General features: G+C 58.4%; 1 protein-coding gene across 5 annotated transcripts in view; it reads right to left on the reverse strand.

Moving 5' to 3' along the window:
* Positions 1–1,929: 1,929 nt before the first annotated feature.
* Positions 1,930–13,992, reverse strand: part of GRID2IP (Grid2 interacting protein) — a 37,162-nt gene continuing 25,099 nt past the window's right edge. For all 5 annotated transcript variants that reach the window (XM_070780230.1, XM_070780229.1, XM_070780233.1 and 2 more), the window contains 11 exons: positions 13,568–13,926; positions 12,746–13,165; positions 10,525–10,612; positions 9,696–9,773; positions 8,734–8,930; positions 8,250–8,405; positions 8,038–8,124; positions 7,082–7,211; positions 6,869–6,987; positions 6,016–6,180; positions 1,930–5,804 (listed from right to left, as the gene is read on the reverse strand). In XM_070780230.1, the coding sequence (XP_070636331.1) occupies positions 5,733–5,804; positions 6,016–6,180; positions 6,869–6,987; positions 7,082–7,211; positions 8,038–8,124; positions 8,250–8,405; positions 8,734–8,930; positions 9,696–9,773; positions 10,525–10,612; positions 12,746–13,165; positions 13,568–13,926 (1,871 nt within the window). In that variant the 3' untranslated portion in view covers positions 1,930–5,732. The remainder of the gene's footprint in view (positions 5,805–6,015; positions 6,181–6,868; positions 6,988–7,081; positions 7,212–8,037; positions 8,125–8,249; positions 8,406–8,733; positions 8,931–9,695; positions 9,774–10,524; positions 10,613–12,745; positions 13,166–13,567; positions 13,927–13,992) is intronic.

Here is a 13,992-nt window from a genome sequence, read left to right on the forward strand (position 1 = left end):
CCATCATAGGACATTTGAAATAATCAATCTGGATTTCTATTTTCCTTTGAGAAAGTCTGAAGACCAGGTAATGCAAGTCCTGCCTTCCCAAACAGAAGTCCACTGGCTGGAGGGCGTGGGGTCCCCCCACCCCACGTGGGCAGACAGCACACATCTGCTCTCCCTGCGGCCCCTGCCTGCTCCTCCTCGTCAGTCACCTGTCACCCTCGGCCGTGGGCTGTTTCCTTGCTCCTCCGCAGGCTGCATTCCTCGTCCAGCCTCTGTGGATCTTCCCTCTGCAAACTTTGGCCTTAGGGCTTTGCATCCATGTGGCCAAAATGTTTCACGGAAAGGAGCAAGTCGGTTTTCCTGAACAGCTTGGTCGCCCCCACCTTGATGTTATTTCGATTTAATTTAATGGGCGATTATCGAACCCTTGCTGGAGGCAAAGGCCAGAAGCAGCCGGGCTGATGGCAAGTCAGGCTGACGAATGGGTTATCATTGAATAGACATCTGCTAGCTGAAGCCTGGGTGTGTAAGAATTTGCCAAGGGAGGGCAAACAGTGCTGGGTGCTGCTTAAACAAAGGTCAGTGAAGATAGGGATAACGAGCACTTCCTGTGGTTTCCTGGTCAGGGTGACGGCAGCTGCAGCGGATGATGGCAGAGAAAGCCAGGCTGCCTGGTGCTGAGTGGTGAGTGGACGGCGAGGATGCAGAGGTGGCAAGTGTAGATAAAACGCTTCAATAACTCCAAGATTTGGTCTAAAAGAGGGAGTGAGGGGACCCGAGCCACTGGGCTCTAGACTCTTCTTTGAGGGCTGCAGGTAGAGGGGTGTTTATTGGCGAGGAGGAAAGAGCCAGTGGAAAACGCTTTGTGGTCACGGGTGTGTTGGAACCCCTGGGAGCTTGGGGAGGTGGAGATATGGCACAAAGAATTAGCAACAGATTGGAGTTGAGAGCAAGGCCCGGACGGTATGGGATGAAGGTGAGGGCAGGGACACAGAAGTGTGCAGATGGAGGAGAAAGGGAGATAGGCTGCTCGCCCAAATCCTTTCTCTCTGGAGCATCCGCTGAGCTCGGATCTCCGTGGCTTCCTTGGAACCAGCACTGTTAGATCCATGGCACCTGATAAGGAGGTGACATGGGCTGAACTGTGTCTCCCTCCCCAAATGCTGGTGTGGAAGTCCTAGCCCCCAACACCTCAGAAGGTGACTGCATTTGGACATAAGTTCTTTAAGGAGGTATTGGGTTGGCCAGTAAGTTTGTTGGTGTTTTTCCGTAATAGTGTACAGAAAAACCTGTACAAACTTTTTGGCCAACCCAGTATCTAAGCTTAAAGGAATCGTAAGGATGGAACTCTAATCCAGTGGGACTGGTGTCACTACAAGAAGAGACACCAGCAATGCCCGGGGCAAAGGGCACGTGAGGACACTGAGGAGCAGCTACCTACAAGCCAAGGAGAGCAGGCTCGGGAGAAACCCAGCCTTCCGAGACATTGATCTTGGACTTCCAGCCTCCAGGGCTGGGAGAGGATAAATGTCTGCAGGAGATACAGGCTTGATTCCTGGATCGGAAAGTTCCCTGGAGAAGGAAATGACAATCCATTTCAGTATTCTTGCCTGGAGAATCCCATGGACAGAGGAGCCTGGGGGCTATAGTCCATGGGATAGAAAAGAGTTGGACACAGCTGAACACGCACACATGCATTCATTCAAGCCACTCAGCCTAAGGTATTTTGCTGTGGTAGCCTGAGCCGAGAGGAACAGAATGGGCTACGAAAAGAGGCAGGGCTGTCTTTCTGTTGAAGTTGCCAGCATCAGTGGCCCCTGGAACACTCATAGATGTTTTGCCAAATCACATAAGCACGACAAAGAAGTGGTTTCCGCTCAGAGGATGGGCTTGGGATTTAGACAGACTTGACTTTCCATCCAGCAAGTCACGTAACCTTCCTAAGTTTCAGATGTTTTATTTGTAAAAAGAAGATAACAAAACCCACCTCAGAGGGTCATTGGGAACGTAAAGTGATATATGTAGAACCACGGAGCCCGCTACCTAGTAACCGTTAACAGACGTTATTAGAGAAGGTGGCGTGTGATTGGGCCACGCTATTCTGTAGTATTATTTAGAGGGAAATCCATTCCTGCTTGTTATACTTCGTCATTTGGTGAGGAATGGGGGCCGGGAGTGGGTATGGCACACAAATTGGCTCACATACAGGGCTTTGTGCTGACTCAGGTGAAGAATCGCCGTGAAATATGACCCTGGGAAACCAGAGAGGCCGACATCTGCACGCAGCATCGCGCCGGCCTGTGGGAGGCAGTCAGACTGTACTGGCGAATGCATTTGTGAATGAAGAGAATGCACTGAGGTTAAAACACTGAACATCTGTAACCATCTGTTGATTGGTTCACCCTCTTTGTGTTGCAAGTGACAGAAACCCATTCAAACCAGCCTAAGCCAAAAAACTAAAAGAAATTTTTTAAAATTTACAAAAGGTGGGAGGGGGCCAATTTGTCAGCTTGGAAACTGGAAAGTCAGGATGTCTGCTTCAGGCACAGTTGGACTCAGGGGCAAGGAGAAGGCCGGAGTGGTCTTCTCTCCTTTTCTTCCGTACTGGTTTACACCCAGGCAGGTGCCTTCCACGTGGTGGTCCTGGCAGCTCCTTCCAGGATCGCACCCTCTACACACCCAATGATACATCCAGAAGAAAGGGGCTTCCTTTCCAAACACTTCTAACTTGAGTCTTGAATTGACTCTCAGCCGCCTGGCCAGAGTCCCACGAACCAGTCTTATCCACTCAGCAACATTCCAAGGCCTGGAGGCAGAGGAGGGATAATTTCCCAAAAGAGAAATAGGGAGCTTCCCCCAGCAGAAGGGACACTGGCTGCTAGGCAGGCACAGATCGCCATTGCCCCCAGACTGAGAGCATCTGGAGAGGGCTCCGGTGACTCGAGGGTGACTAGGTGAGACAGAAGGAAAAGCGTGGTGCTTGGAGGACTCACAAGGAGGGTGAGCAGAGCTCTGCTGGGTCCAGGGAGGACAGGGCCCTCTGAGGACCACAAGGAGGCTGGGAGGTTCTCCAGGACGCCTGGCCGTGGATGGACACAGCAGACTGATGGCGACAGTGCCTCTGACCACCTGACCCTGAGCCCACACCCTCTGCCTTGTGGTTTTGCAGCATCTCTCATCAAGAGGGGCTTCCCAGGTGGCTCAGTTGGTAAAGACCCGCCCGCAATGCGGGAGACCTGGGTTCGATCCCTGGGTTGGGGAGATCCCCTGGAGATGGGAAAGGCTACCCACTCCAGTATTCTGGCCTGGAGAATTCCATGGATTATACAGTCCATGGGGTCGCAAAGAGTAGGACACGACTGAGCGACTTTCACCCACCCACCCCCTCTCATCAAAAGGGGAGTCTATTTCCCCTCCCCTAGAATCTGGGCTAGACTCATCACTTGCTTTGACAACAGAATGTGACAGAAGGGATGGTGTGCCAGTTCTGAGGTTGGGCTTTCAGGGCTTTTCTCTGCCTCCGCTTGCTCTCTTGGACCCTTGCCTTTACTGTGTGAACCGTCCTGGCTATTTGGCTGGAGGATAAGGGACCACACAAAGCCATCTCAATGGTCCCAGCCAAGGCCCCAGACGTGGAAAGAGCCCTGTGTGACTAGCAAAGCTGACCACTGACCCAGATTCCACAGATGACTGCAGAGACATGAGTGAGTCCACTGAGCCCAGCTCAGATTAGAACTGCCCAGGTGACCCATGGACTCAAGAGTGGTAGTGGCTGCTGTTTTAAGTCACTGAGTTTTGGGACAGTTTGTTACACAGCATTGTGTGGGAAATAAGTAACAGCTACAAGGCATTATAGGTTTCTCTGGTGGCTCAGACGGTAAAGAATCCGCCTGCAATGCAGGAGATCTAGGTTCGATCCCTGGGTCGGGAAGATCCCCTGGAGAAGGGAATAGCAACCCACTCCCATATTTTTGCCTGGAAAATTCCATGGACAGAGGAGCCTGGTGGGCTACAGTCCATGGGCAAAGAGTCAGACACGACTGAGCGACTGAGCATGCACATACAAAGCACTGTGGGGAGAAAACCCAGCTAGAGATTGGCTTGTCAACCTGGGTCCCCTGGCATGGGGCTGGATATACCTGGAGAGGTTTCTAGTTTGCAGGAAAAATGCCATACAGGGCATGGAGGGTCATGTCTGTTCATAGCCGGTGCAATCTCTAGTCTCTACAGACCTCACACGTGGATTTTAATGGACCTTCCGACACCTTTCTCAAAGCCTTTCTCAAAGGCTTTGGGAACTTACGAAACTTATCCAGCTTGAGCTGCTGGGGAGAAATGCCCTCCACGAGCCACCTCTGGGTGCATATCCCCCACCTGAATCACACAGCTTGGTTTAGACATTTCTATACAGTGGCTGTGAGTGGGAAACGAAGAAAGAACATACGTGGTCTCAAAGACGGGGCTAGTGGGAGACTGGGAAGAACTGAATGGGTCCCCAACACTGTCCAGGGGCAACACCAGCTACTCAGTCACGGTGGGAGAAAGAACAGCCCAAAGAGTGGGCTCCAAAGCCCATTCCAGGCTTCTCTGGAAGAAAGTCGGGGCAAGAGGTAGCTGGAAGCTGCCAACCCAGGGCTTGTCAACCGGAGAATGGAAAGGATGGAACCAAGAAACGAAAACGGTGCCCCCAGCACCTGCCCTGCTCCCAGCATCCAGGTAACTCCCCGCTGCATCCCAAGATACACGTGTGAAACACACTCTGGGACCCCAGAGCTGTCCCAGATGGGGTTACTGCCTGAACGTGACCTGTTCTAGGGAACATCACCACCACCCACCCAGGACAGAAGCCTGGCAACCGGCCACCAAGTCCTGTTTATCCATCACCTAAACACCTTTCTGTTCTCTCAGCCCCAGTCTCCCCACTTCCAAGTGACCACTTCTAAACTGGATTTCAGTTTCTCGGTGGGATAATACCTCAATTCTGCAATCTACCATAAAGGATCTTCTGAATCCTTGCCTGTATCTCTGCCCAGCTGCTCTCCAGCATGCCTGCCTCGGTTCTGGGCTGCAGTGGACTCCAGCCTCTTTCGGCTTCCGAGGCGGATCCTAGGCGCTCACTCCCCTCCCCCACCCCGCCCCCGCCCCAGGGATGCACTTGGGGTTCCCCTTCCAGCCGGCACCAGCCTTCTTCCAAGTAGCCCCAGGTGTGGCTTGTTCAAGGGCATCTGCCTCCGCCTCCAAAGTCCGAGGTCTGCGGGCTCTGTGCTCCGTGAGAAAGTCTCCTGGGCGCGATCCGAGCAGGCTCAGGAAAGGTTCAGACGTCCGTGCTTGGGGCCGGGCACCGTCAGGCCAAGTGGCTGCCCTAGTGCGCGGACACCGCCCTCGGTGTCCCCATCTCCCCGGACCCCGATGTCCTGAGGGCCGAGAGCGGGGCGGGGACGGGCAGGACGGGGGTGAGGGGAACAAGGAAGCACGGGAAGTCGGCGGGTGATTCACCCGTACCGGGGAGTCGGCGCGCAGGCTCCGGCCCCGCGCCCTCAACTCTTGGCGCCCCGGCTCGGCCCTGAGAAGGGGTCCCCGCACCTTCGCGGGCGGCTGGAGCTGGACGGCTGAGGTAGCTGGAGACGCGCGGGTGGCTGGGCCCTACTCCGCACCCGGACCGCTCGGGGCCACGCGGGGCGGCGTCCGCGCGACCCTCTCGGGCGCAGCCTCGGGCGTCCGTCTCCGCGCGCGGGCCGCCGCCGTCACCAGGCCAGGGGCGAAACCATCCCCGAGCTGCGCGGGCCCTCGGCTGCCTGCAGGTCGCCAAGCGCTCGCTGGGGACGGAGGAGCACGTGGGGAGCGGCTAGGTCAGCGGTCCCCGCGCCCCGCGCCCCGCGCCCACGGCCCGGGCGGACACCTATGGCCCCGCCCAGGTGGGGGCGTGTCCTTCACCAGGGCCCCTTTCCCACCTCCGGCTTCACACAGGATCCCCCTTCCTTTGACCTCGGGCCCTGCCCTCTCCCAGAGCCTCCCACCGGGGCTCACCTCGAACTTGCTCATGAACTCCGCGAAGATGCCGAAGAAAGCCTCGGAGGTGGTGGCTTTGGAATCTTCCCCGAAGAAGGCCAGCGCTTTGCCCAGCTCCTCCATGGCCTCTCGCTGCAGCCCGTCCAGCGCCCGCAGCAATGGCTGGGCCGTCTCCAGGAAAGACTGACGGCCTCTGTTAAGGAAACGGCTCCGGGCTCCTGGGGCAGGTACTCCGGCAGAGACCCAAGCAGCGGCCTCACTGCCCGGGGGCCCTTTGCTCTCCTGGGCACCATGCCCCTGTCAGAGGCTCCTGGCTTGTCCTGACACCTGCCACACCCAGCCCAGCCTCAGGCCGTTCACTTGCTCCCCTCTCTGTGGGGCAGCTCTCTCTGCTCTCCTGGCTCTGCCCAGAGGCTACCACCTTCTTCCCCAACCACCCATGGAGGCCGGCCTCTTACCACTCTTGAGCCTGTTCTCCCTCTCTGTCCTTTTTTAAAAAATCTATAGCATTTGTTACTACATTTCCTCTCCTGACTGCCTTTGGCTAGTCAGACATGACAAACCTCTCCTTGTATCTTGTGACTGCAGTCTGGGCTGTGCTGCCCACCACCCCCTGCCAAGAACAGATGGGCAAGGGAGTGGCTTTAGGCCAATCAGAAGAGCTCCTTCTCAGTTACACACAGCCTCAGCATAAGTGCTTAGATTCTAAATGACCTAAGATGGACCCTCTTCTAGAACCCCTGCACCCACGGCAGCCTCTGCCCAGACTCTCCGACAGGACATGGTGTCTGCAGTGGTCGCTGGAGTGATGGTCAGCTCTCCCTGACCCCTACCCCACCCCTGAGTCCACTGTGGCCCTGGAACAGGATACCGCCATGACCACGGCAAACTTGTCCTCGCTGGAGGGGGACATGCTCTGGCATGCGGCCTGGATCTCACTGATGGTGCCATGGAGGTCAGCCAAGTCGTTGGTCAGGGCCCGTTGGTTCACTGTAGGCAAGGCGGTAGAGCCTCATAGGGGCTGCCCAGGAGGCCAGCCCAGGACTGTGGGGGCTCTGCCTCCCCACCCGCCCACCTGGCTTACCTTTGGCAGCCAGGGGCACGGTGGGCAGGTCCTGAGCAAAGCCCAGGAGTTCAGGGAAGTGCTGGCTCAGCGATTTGGCGAGGATGTGCAGGAAGGTGGACTTCCCGTCCACCGTCTTGGTGGAGTTCAGCTGCAAGTGACCCCAACACACGTCCTCCTCCAGGACATCTGACTCCTGATCACAGGGACTCAGCCCTGCTTCCTGGCCTGTGGCATCAGTTCCCCACCCCTGACACTCGCCAACTCTGAAGCTTATAAACAGATGGCTAGTAGTCCTTACTCTGAAGCTCTTATCTGTTGGGATGTCGTGAGCTTGTCCCCTGGCCCAGATCTTTGAGACCCTCTCCCCGCGCCCCACCCAGGAACCAGTCCTTCCCATCCGCAGCTAGGGGAGACTCCTAGGTCTTTTTGGTCCTTGTAAGCTTGTTCTTGTTAGCGGATGGAGCCCAAGATTTTCTAACCCCAGCGAAAATGGGAGCATCATTCATGGTTTTTCCGCTTTGTGCTTTTCTGGAACCATCTGTGGCCCAGCTGAGCCTCAGACACCCTAAACCGTTCATATCTATATGCACTTGTCCTTCCTCTCTTAAAAAAGCAACCAAAGGTGTTGTGGTGGAAAGTCCCAGACACACAGGGAGAAGGCTGGATATTTGAGTTGTCCTTTTTCTGGTTCTAGATCTTTCTGGGGTAGGACTGGCCTGACAGTGGTTCTGGTGTTGAGGGCACAGAATCCACCAGGTGAGACTCTCCCTTTCCTCCTGGAGCCTTCTCCCCTGTCCCTTCGTCTCCCACCACTCTGTCTCTCCAAGGCCTGGAGAAGCCACCTTGCCTCCCCACCCTTTCAAGCCCCAACCTTAGCTTCTGTTACATTCTGGCTTCAGGTAGCCAGCTCTTCCTGCCTGGGAGCCTCAGTGCTAGAGCAAACAGATGGATGACTGCCTGACCGGCCCCCTCACCTCCGTCAGGAAGTTGATCTTGAAGCCCGTGGTCTTGTTGGTTTGAGGCTGTCCATCGTTGAGATAGTTGCCCATGGCCAACACAAACTGGGGAGAGAACAAGAGAGCAGGTCCTCCCCCACTCCCTGGCCCCTCTGGGGATGGGCCTCCAAGCTGGAAGCCCCAGGGGCCAGAGGGGCAGGCAGACTGATCTGAGAGGGGGTGGCCCTGACCTCCAGGATCTTAGCAAGCTTCCGGCTGTTCTTGAGCTCGAGGGAGGCCTGGCGCAAGCACTCCAGGCTGCCCCGGATCTCCTCTGTCTTCTCCTGGAGGGTGGCCTGGAAGTGGAGGCTGCGCAGGCGGGTCTTATATTCGGGAACCGACAGCATCTATCAGAAAGGCACTGCCAGCATTAATCCATGCCGCCGGGAAACCCCGCCCCGGGGCAACCTGGCGGGGTTGCGCGCGGCCTGGCGTCAGCTCGCGGCCTGGCATCCCCTTAGGAAAATAAGCACGACCTCTAGGGAGCACCCTCATCCCATCTCCCCTGGACCCCGAGTGAGAGCTGGCCGTTAAAGGTGTAAGACTCGGAGAGGTGTGAGCGTGGGGCCAGGAGGGGAGCGGGACGCACGCACAAAAAGACAGAGCCGCGATAGAGGAGGCCGAGGCCTCAGGGCGGCCGCCCCTGGCCCCGGGCGGGTGGCCCGGCCGCAGCACCTGCAGGACGAACTGGTCGGGCTCGCTGAGGCGGCCGGGCGCCTCGCGGTAGGCCTGGTAGCGCTGCTCCTCGTCGGCGTCGGGCGCGAAGAGCAGCAGTTGCGCAAGATGCGCGGGCTCCAGGCGCCGGGGCTCCATGCTCATGAGCACTTGCCGCAGCTCCGCCGGGCTCAGCTTCAAGTGTGCCAGCAGGATGGCTGTGGGCGGGGCCGCGGGGTGAACGGGGAGGGGCCGGGGCTGCTGGGCGTGGTCGGGGGCGGGACAGGAGCTGGCCCAGAGGCCCAGAGGATCCGTCCTGCTACCCTTAGAAGGAAGGGTTCTCCAGGGGACAGACCTAGATTGAGTAGGGCCTGTGGAGCTGCAAGGAGATACAACCAATCCATCCTAAAGGAAATCAATCCTGAATATTCACTGGAAGGACTGATGCTGACACTGAAACTCCAATACTTTGGCCACTTGATGCGAAGAACTGACTCATTAGAAAAGACCCTGATGCTGAGCGGGATTGAAGGCGGGAAGAGAAGGGGACGAGTGAGGATGAGATGGTTGGATGGCATCACTGACTCGATGGACATGAGTTTGAGCAAGCTCTGGGAGTTGGTGATGGACAGGGAGGCCTGGCTTGCTGCAGTCCATGGGGTGGCAAAGAGTGGGACACGACTGAGCAACTGAACTGAACTGAACCGTGGAGCTGGGGCCAGGGAACTAGCGAGGATCTTAAAGGGGCGAGCAAAGGATTGCGGCTGGAGGCAGGGCCAGAACTGGGAGCAGATCACAGGATGGGGGCGGAGCCAAGGCCGGCACCGAACCTGGGAGGGAGCCTTCACAGAGCCCGGTGGCAGGTGCTGGGGGCCCCCACGGCCCGATCTCTACTATCCACTGGGGTGAATCAGAGGCCCTGTGGCCCCAAGGGGTCGTGTCCTGCGCCCCACCCCACCCCCTGGGCCGCCGCAGCCCCTCACAGGTGTTGTAGGCCTTCTTGTGGGACAGGATCTCCACCACCTCCTTCTTCCTGAAGGGCTCAGGCCCCGGCACCGGCTCTGGAAGGGAAACTGATGGTTTAGGGAGGGGACGCTAGGCTGAGGCTACTGGGAGAGGGCTCAGGAGGGGTGTGGCCACACCCCACAGTCCCGAGGTCTCCGACCATGGAGTTGACTGAATCAGCTCCAGGTGTCCACACTCTCCTCACTCATGGACTCTGGAGTCCAGCCTTGCACACCTAGTGTGGGTGGTGTGTGTATGTCCCTCCCCCGTCCTCTCTCCCCGGGCCCTCGGGCCTGAGCCGGCCCCATAAGGAGAACGGGTCACCTGGTGACTGTAGATGCTGCCTGGAAGGACAACAGTCTCTCTCTTCCATCCCAGGACCAGTCTCCACTCACACAGTATCCCAACGACAGGGAGACACGCAGAGACGGGTTAGGGGAGAGAGAGAGGCTGGACAGGGTATCTGTCTACCTGATTCTGACTTTGAACAAATTACCTGGCCTCTCCGTGCTTCCTCATCAGGAAGTTGGGGTAATCACAGCCCCCACCTTTACACGATTGTAACACGATTAATGTAGAAACAAGGGTGTGTGGCATTTGGTAAGCATGCGATAAATGCCAGTTATTACCATCTCCAGTACTGAAGTGGGGAAACTGAGGCTCTGAGACATTAAATAATTCAGGGACCCAGGAAGTAAAGGGCAATTTGTTCAGACCTCAGGGACTCTAAGCCCTGGGACCCCCACAGAAGGTGGGCTGCCGCAGAACCCGGAGTCGGGGCTCCCCTTGGCCCCTGGGGCCACTCACTGGCAGCTTTCTGGGTGCCAAAGTGGAGCTCCAGGTCGAGGTATTTCACCATGTCGCTCAGCTTATCGTAGTCAGAGTCCTCCCCGAGCTGCGAGGGAGGGGGAGGTTCAGAGTGAGCAATAGCACTGGGAGCTGGACTGCGGTCCCCCACCGCCCCCCATCCTCTGAGGGCAGCCCTGGGCGCTCCCGGAGGGAGAGCCTCCACCAAGCCCTGGCATGAACCTGGGGATGGGACGGGAGGAGACTGCAGGAGAAGCCATTGATAAATCATCTAAGTTATCATCGGGCGGTGAGCTGGCTCCTCTTGTGGTCAACAACACTCAGACCTGGAACACTCTCCATGCAGAAGCCAGCAAGTTGCACTGGAGCAGGGGGTACAGGGGTTGTAAAGGGGCTGGAGCCACCCAAGGAGGCTTAAGAAGGTGGCCAACGGGTCCGGGTCTGCTCTGAGGTGTCCTTTGCTGGCAGTGAGTTCACCAGAGCTGCCCTGGGTCCCCGAAGGTGGGGAAAAGGAAGCAGGGAAGTGCCAGAGGTTAGGAACCGGCTGGGTGGCTGTGATGACTGATCCGGATGAGAGCTGACAATCTAGAAGGCCCATGGCTGTAGGGGCTTGGCCAGATGCCTGACCCGTCTGTGTCTACTGCAGTAAACCAGTGGAAGCATCACTCTGCAGAGCAAGGCTGCAAGGCCCATCTGAGGCTGGTAGGAGCCTCCAGGGGACCCAGGAGGTCCCTGTTCGTGACTTTGTCCTGCTGACCATCCTTATTAGTAACATGAGAAGGTTCCCTAGAGATGTGGGCTGATGCCAACTTGGCTGGGAAGGCAGGAGGCCCAGGAGGATGGAATGGGGACTCAGGAGGTGGCAGTGGGAAAAAAAATGACAAGCATGCTCCAAAGGAGAGTGGCTGCAGTAAGGACACGTTACTTGGCGTCCTAGGAAAAGGACGGGACTGCATGGAGGATGATGGCGGGAAAGAGTACTGAGGTGGGGCAGTCCCCGAAACTGGAGGGTTCCTCGGCCAAATGAGGAGTGTGATGTCCAGGTCAGAGGAGATGAGGGCCATGTTTTCTCCTCTGAACTTGTGAAGCCCCTCTGGGAGTTCCATTTGGGGCCTGCCCTTTGACAGACTGTGGGGCTAGGAACCACATTCTAGGGTGGTGACCCAAAGAACAGGGATGGGGTGGACCTTGCTCATCCAACGGGCTGGATGACCTGTGGATAAGAAAATATACCTGCTCTGCCTGATTTCAAAGGGCGGGACAGAAAGCAGGGCATGGGAATCCTGGTGAGACAAAAATTCCAGAGCAAGGCAAGGATGGTTGGTGAAAAACTGTCCAGTGAGGAAAGGGATGTCTCATCAGATAGTGAGCTCCCCATTGGTGAAGGTGATCAAGTAAATATTGGCAGTGCTGTTTGGGAGGAAACTCGAGCATCAGAGTGAAGGGGTGGGGGCTCCCCTGGTGGCTCAGGGGTAAAGAATCCACCTGCCAATGCAGGAGACATGGCTGCACATGCTGTAGAGCAACGAAGCCCATTCGCCACAGCTACTGAGCCTGTGCTCTGGAACACGGAAGCCGCAACTGCTGAGCCCATCTGCTGCAACGACCGAAGCCAGGACACCCTAGAGTTTGTGCTCCGCCCCAAGAGAAGCCACTGAGATGAGAAGCCCGTGGACTGCAACTGCAGGGTAGCCCCCGTTCTCTGAAACTAGAGAAAAGCCCGCGCAGCAATGAAGACCCAGCACAGCCAAAAAGAAACTGCAAAAAGTGGAAGGGGAGAGGCTGCTGCGCAGGGCTTTGGACCAGCTGCCCTTCTCAGAATCCTCTGGTCCCGGCTCCCATGAACACACTGCGCACGCAGGCTGTCAGACTGCTCAAACGTCTGTGACTCTAACCAGCTGCCCTTCTCTCAGCTCCAAGAGCCTAAGGGGACCATTCAGATCTCGAGTGATAGGCTTCAAGGGTGAGAGCGGTGCCTTTTCTGGGTGTCCCCAGCACGTCACCGGCTCAGGGACACTGACCGGGCTTCGGCGCCTGTGTTGACCACTGAAGGTGAGCGTGTCCCTGGACCGAGCTCTCGTCTGTTGTCTGCCGAGGATGGGGAGGGCCCGGGGGTGGTCAGCTGATGTTGGAAACACCCCAGAGGTGGACCTTGTCTTCACCGCTGCTGCCCAGACTGCCTCCCCTGGTGCAGTGTGCTCCGGGTCCCCAGGTCACCTACCTGTCCCCAGATGGTGCCTTCTGAGTTCTCCACCTGCTCCCACCGCAGGCGCTTGACGCTCATGTGGCTGGTCTCACTGCGGCGGTGGCCCAGGCCCCGGGGCAGCATGGGGGGTGCACAGGGGACAGGCGGGGGCAGGGGCGGTGGGGGCGGTGGGGGCACCGGGTGGCCAAGCTGGGCGAGGGGCTTGGGCAGTGCTGGAGTGGGGCCCCGGGGCCCATCTGGGGTGCGGGAGCTGCTGGGCTTGGGGTCGTGGAAGGGCAGGGGTGGCGGGGGTGGGGGACTAAGGGGGGGCGGGGGGATGTGGTCGGAGAGGGAGGAGTAGGTCAGGGAGCTGCCTTCCTCGCTGCTGCTGATGCACTCGCTGGCGCTGCTCCTCTCGTTGGTGATGAAGCTGCCCTGGTCGTCGTGGAAGCTCATCTGGGGAGACAGCTAGGTGAAGGGAGGGCCAGGCAGGGCCCCGAGGGAGACTGCGGCAGGGGCCGAGGTACGGAGGACCGGAAGGCCCGGGGCAGCGGAGGCATGGCCCAGGGGCTGGATGGGGTCGTCTGGGGGGTCAGCCTGAGGTTGTGAGTGGGACAGCCTGAGCTGGCTAGGGAACCTGAGACCCGGTACATGGGGTGGCCTTGGCTAGGGGGTTGTTGAAGCTTGAGCCAAGGGTGGGATAGCTCCAGCTGGGGAGCGGGGTGTCCTGGGAGACAGGGAGGGAGAGCCTGGGGCACAGCCTTCGGGGCAGCAGGCCTCTGGCAGGAGCCCCGGGACCCCAGTCCCCTTACAGGCCCCCTGCCCGCCTCCCCCCAACACACATGCCTGTGTGCTCACCTCCTCGTAGTCATTCTCAGGGCTCAGGAAATCCTCCACGATGGTGACCCGGGGGCCCAGCTGCTCACTCAGCGCATCCAGGAAGCGGTCAGTGTCCCGGCTTCGCACAGGGCGGGAGAAGGCGAAGAGCTTCCGGCGGCTGGAGGGGCGGCGGCTGGGGTCCGGGCTGGGGGGGCTCTCAGCGCAGACAGGCCCGGGGCCTGGCTGAGGGGAAGGTGCCCGGCTGCTGTCCAGGCTGGCGTAGGGGTGGGACTCAGAGCTGCTGGGGGAGGCCAGGCCCTCTGAGCACAGCGGGTAGTAGCAGGGGGAGGGCAGGAGCTGCTCGCTGGGCCATGAGATGCTGGACCGGGTCCTGGGCCCTGCGGTGGGGGGTGGGCCATGAGGATCCCTCTTGGGTCAGTGCCTCAGTTCCAGCGCAAGCTGGG

Source organism: Bos indicus, chromosome 25 (assembly GCF_029378745.1).
Source record: "Bos indicus isolate NIAB-ARS_2022 breed Sahiwal x Tharparkar chromosome 25, NIAB-ARS_B.indTharparkar_mat_pri_1.0, whole genome shotgun sequence".
NCBI lineage: Eukaryota > Metazoa > Chordata > Mammalia > Artiodactyla > Bovidae > Bos > Bos indicus.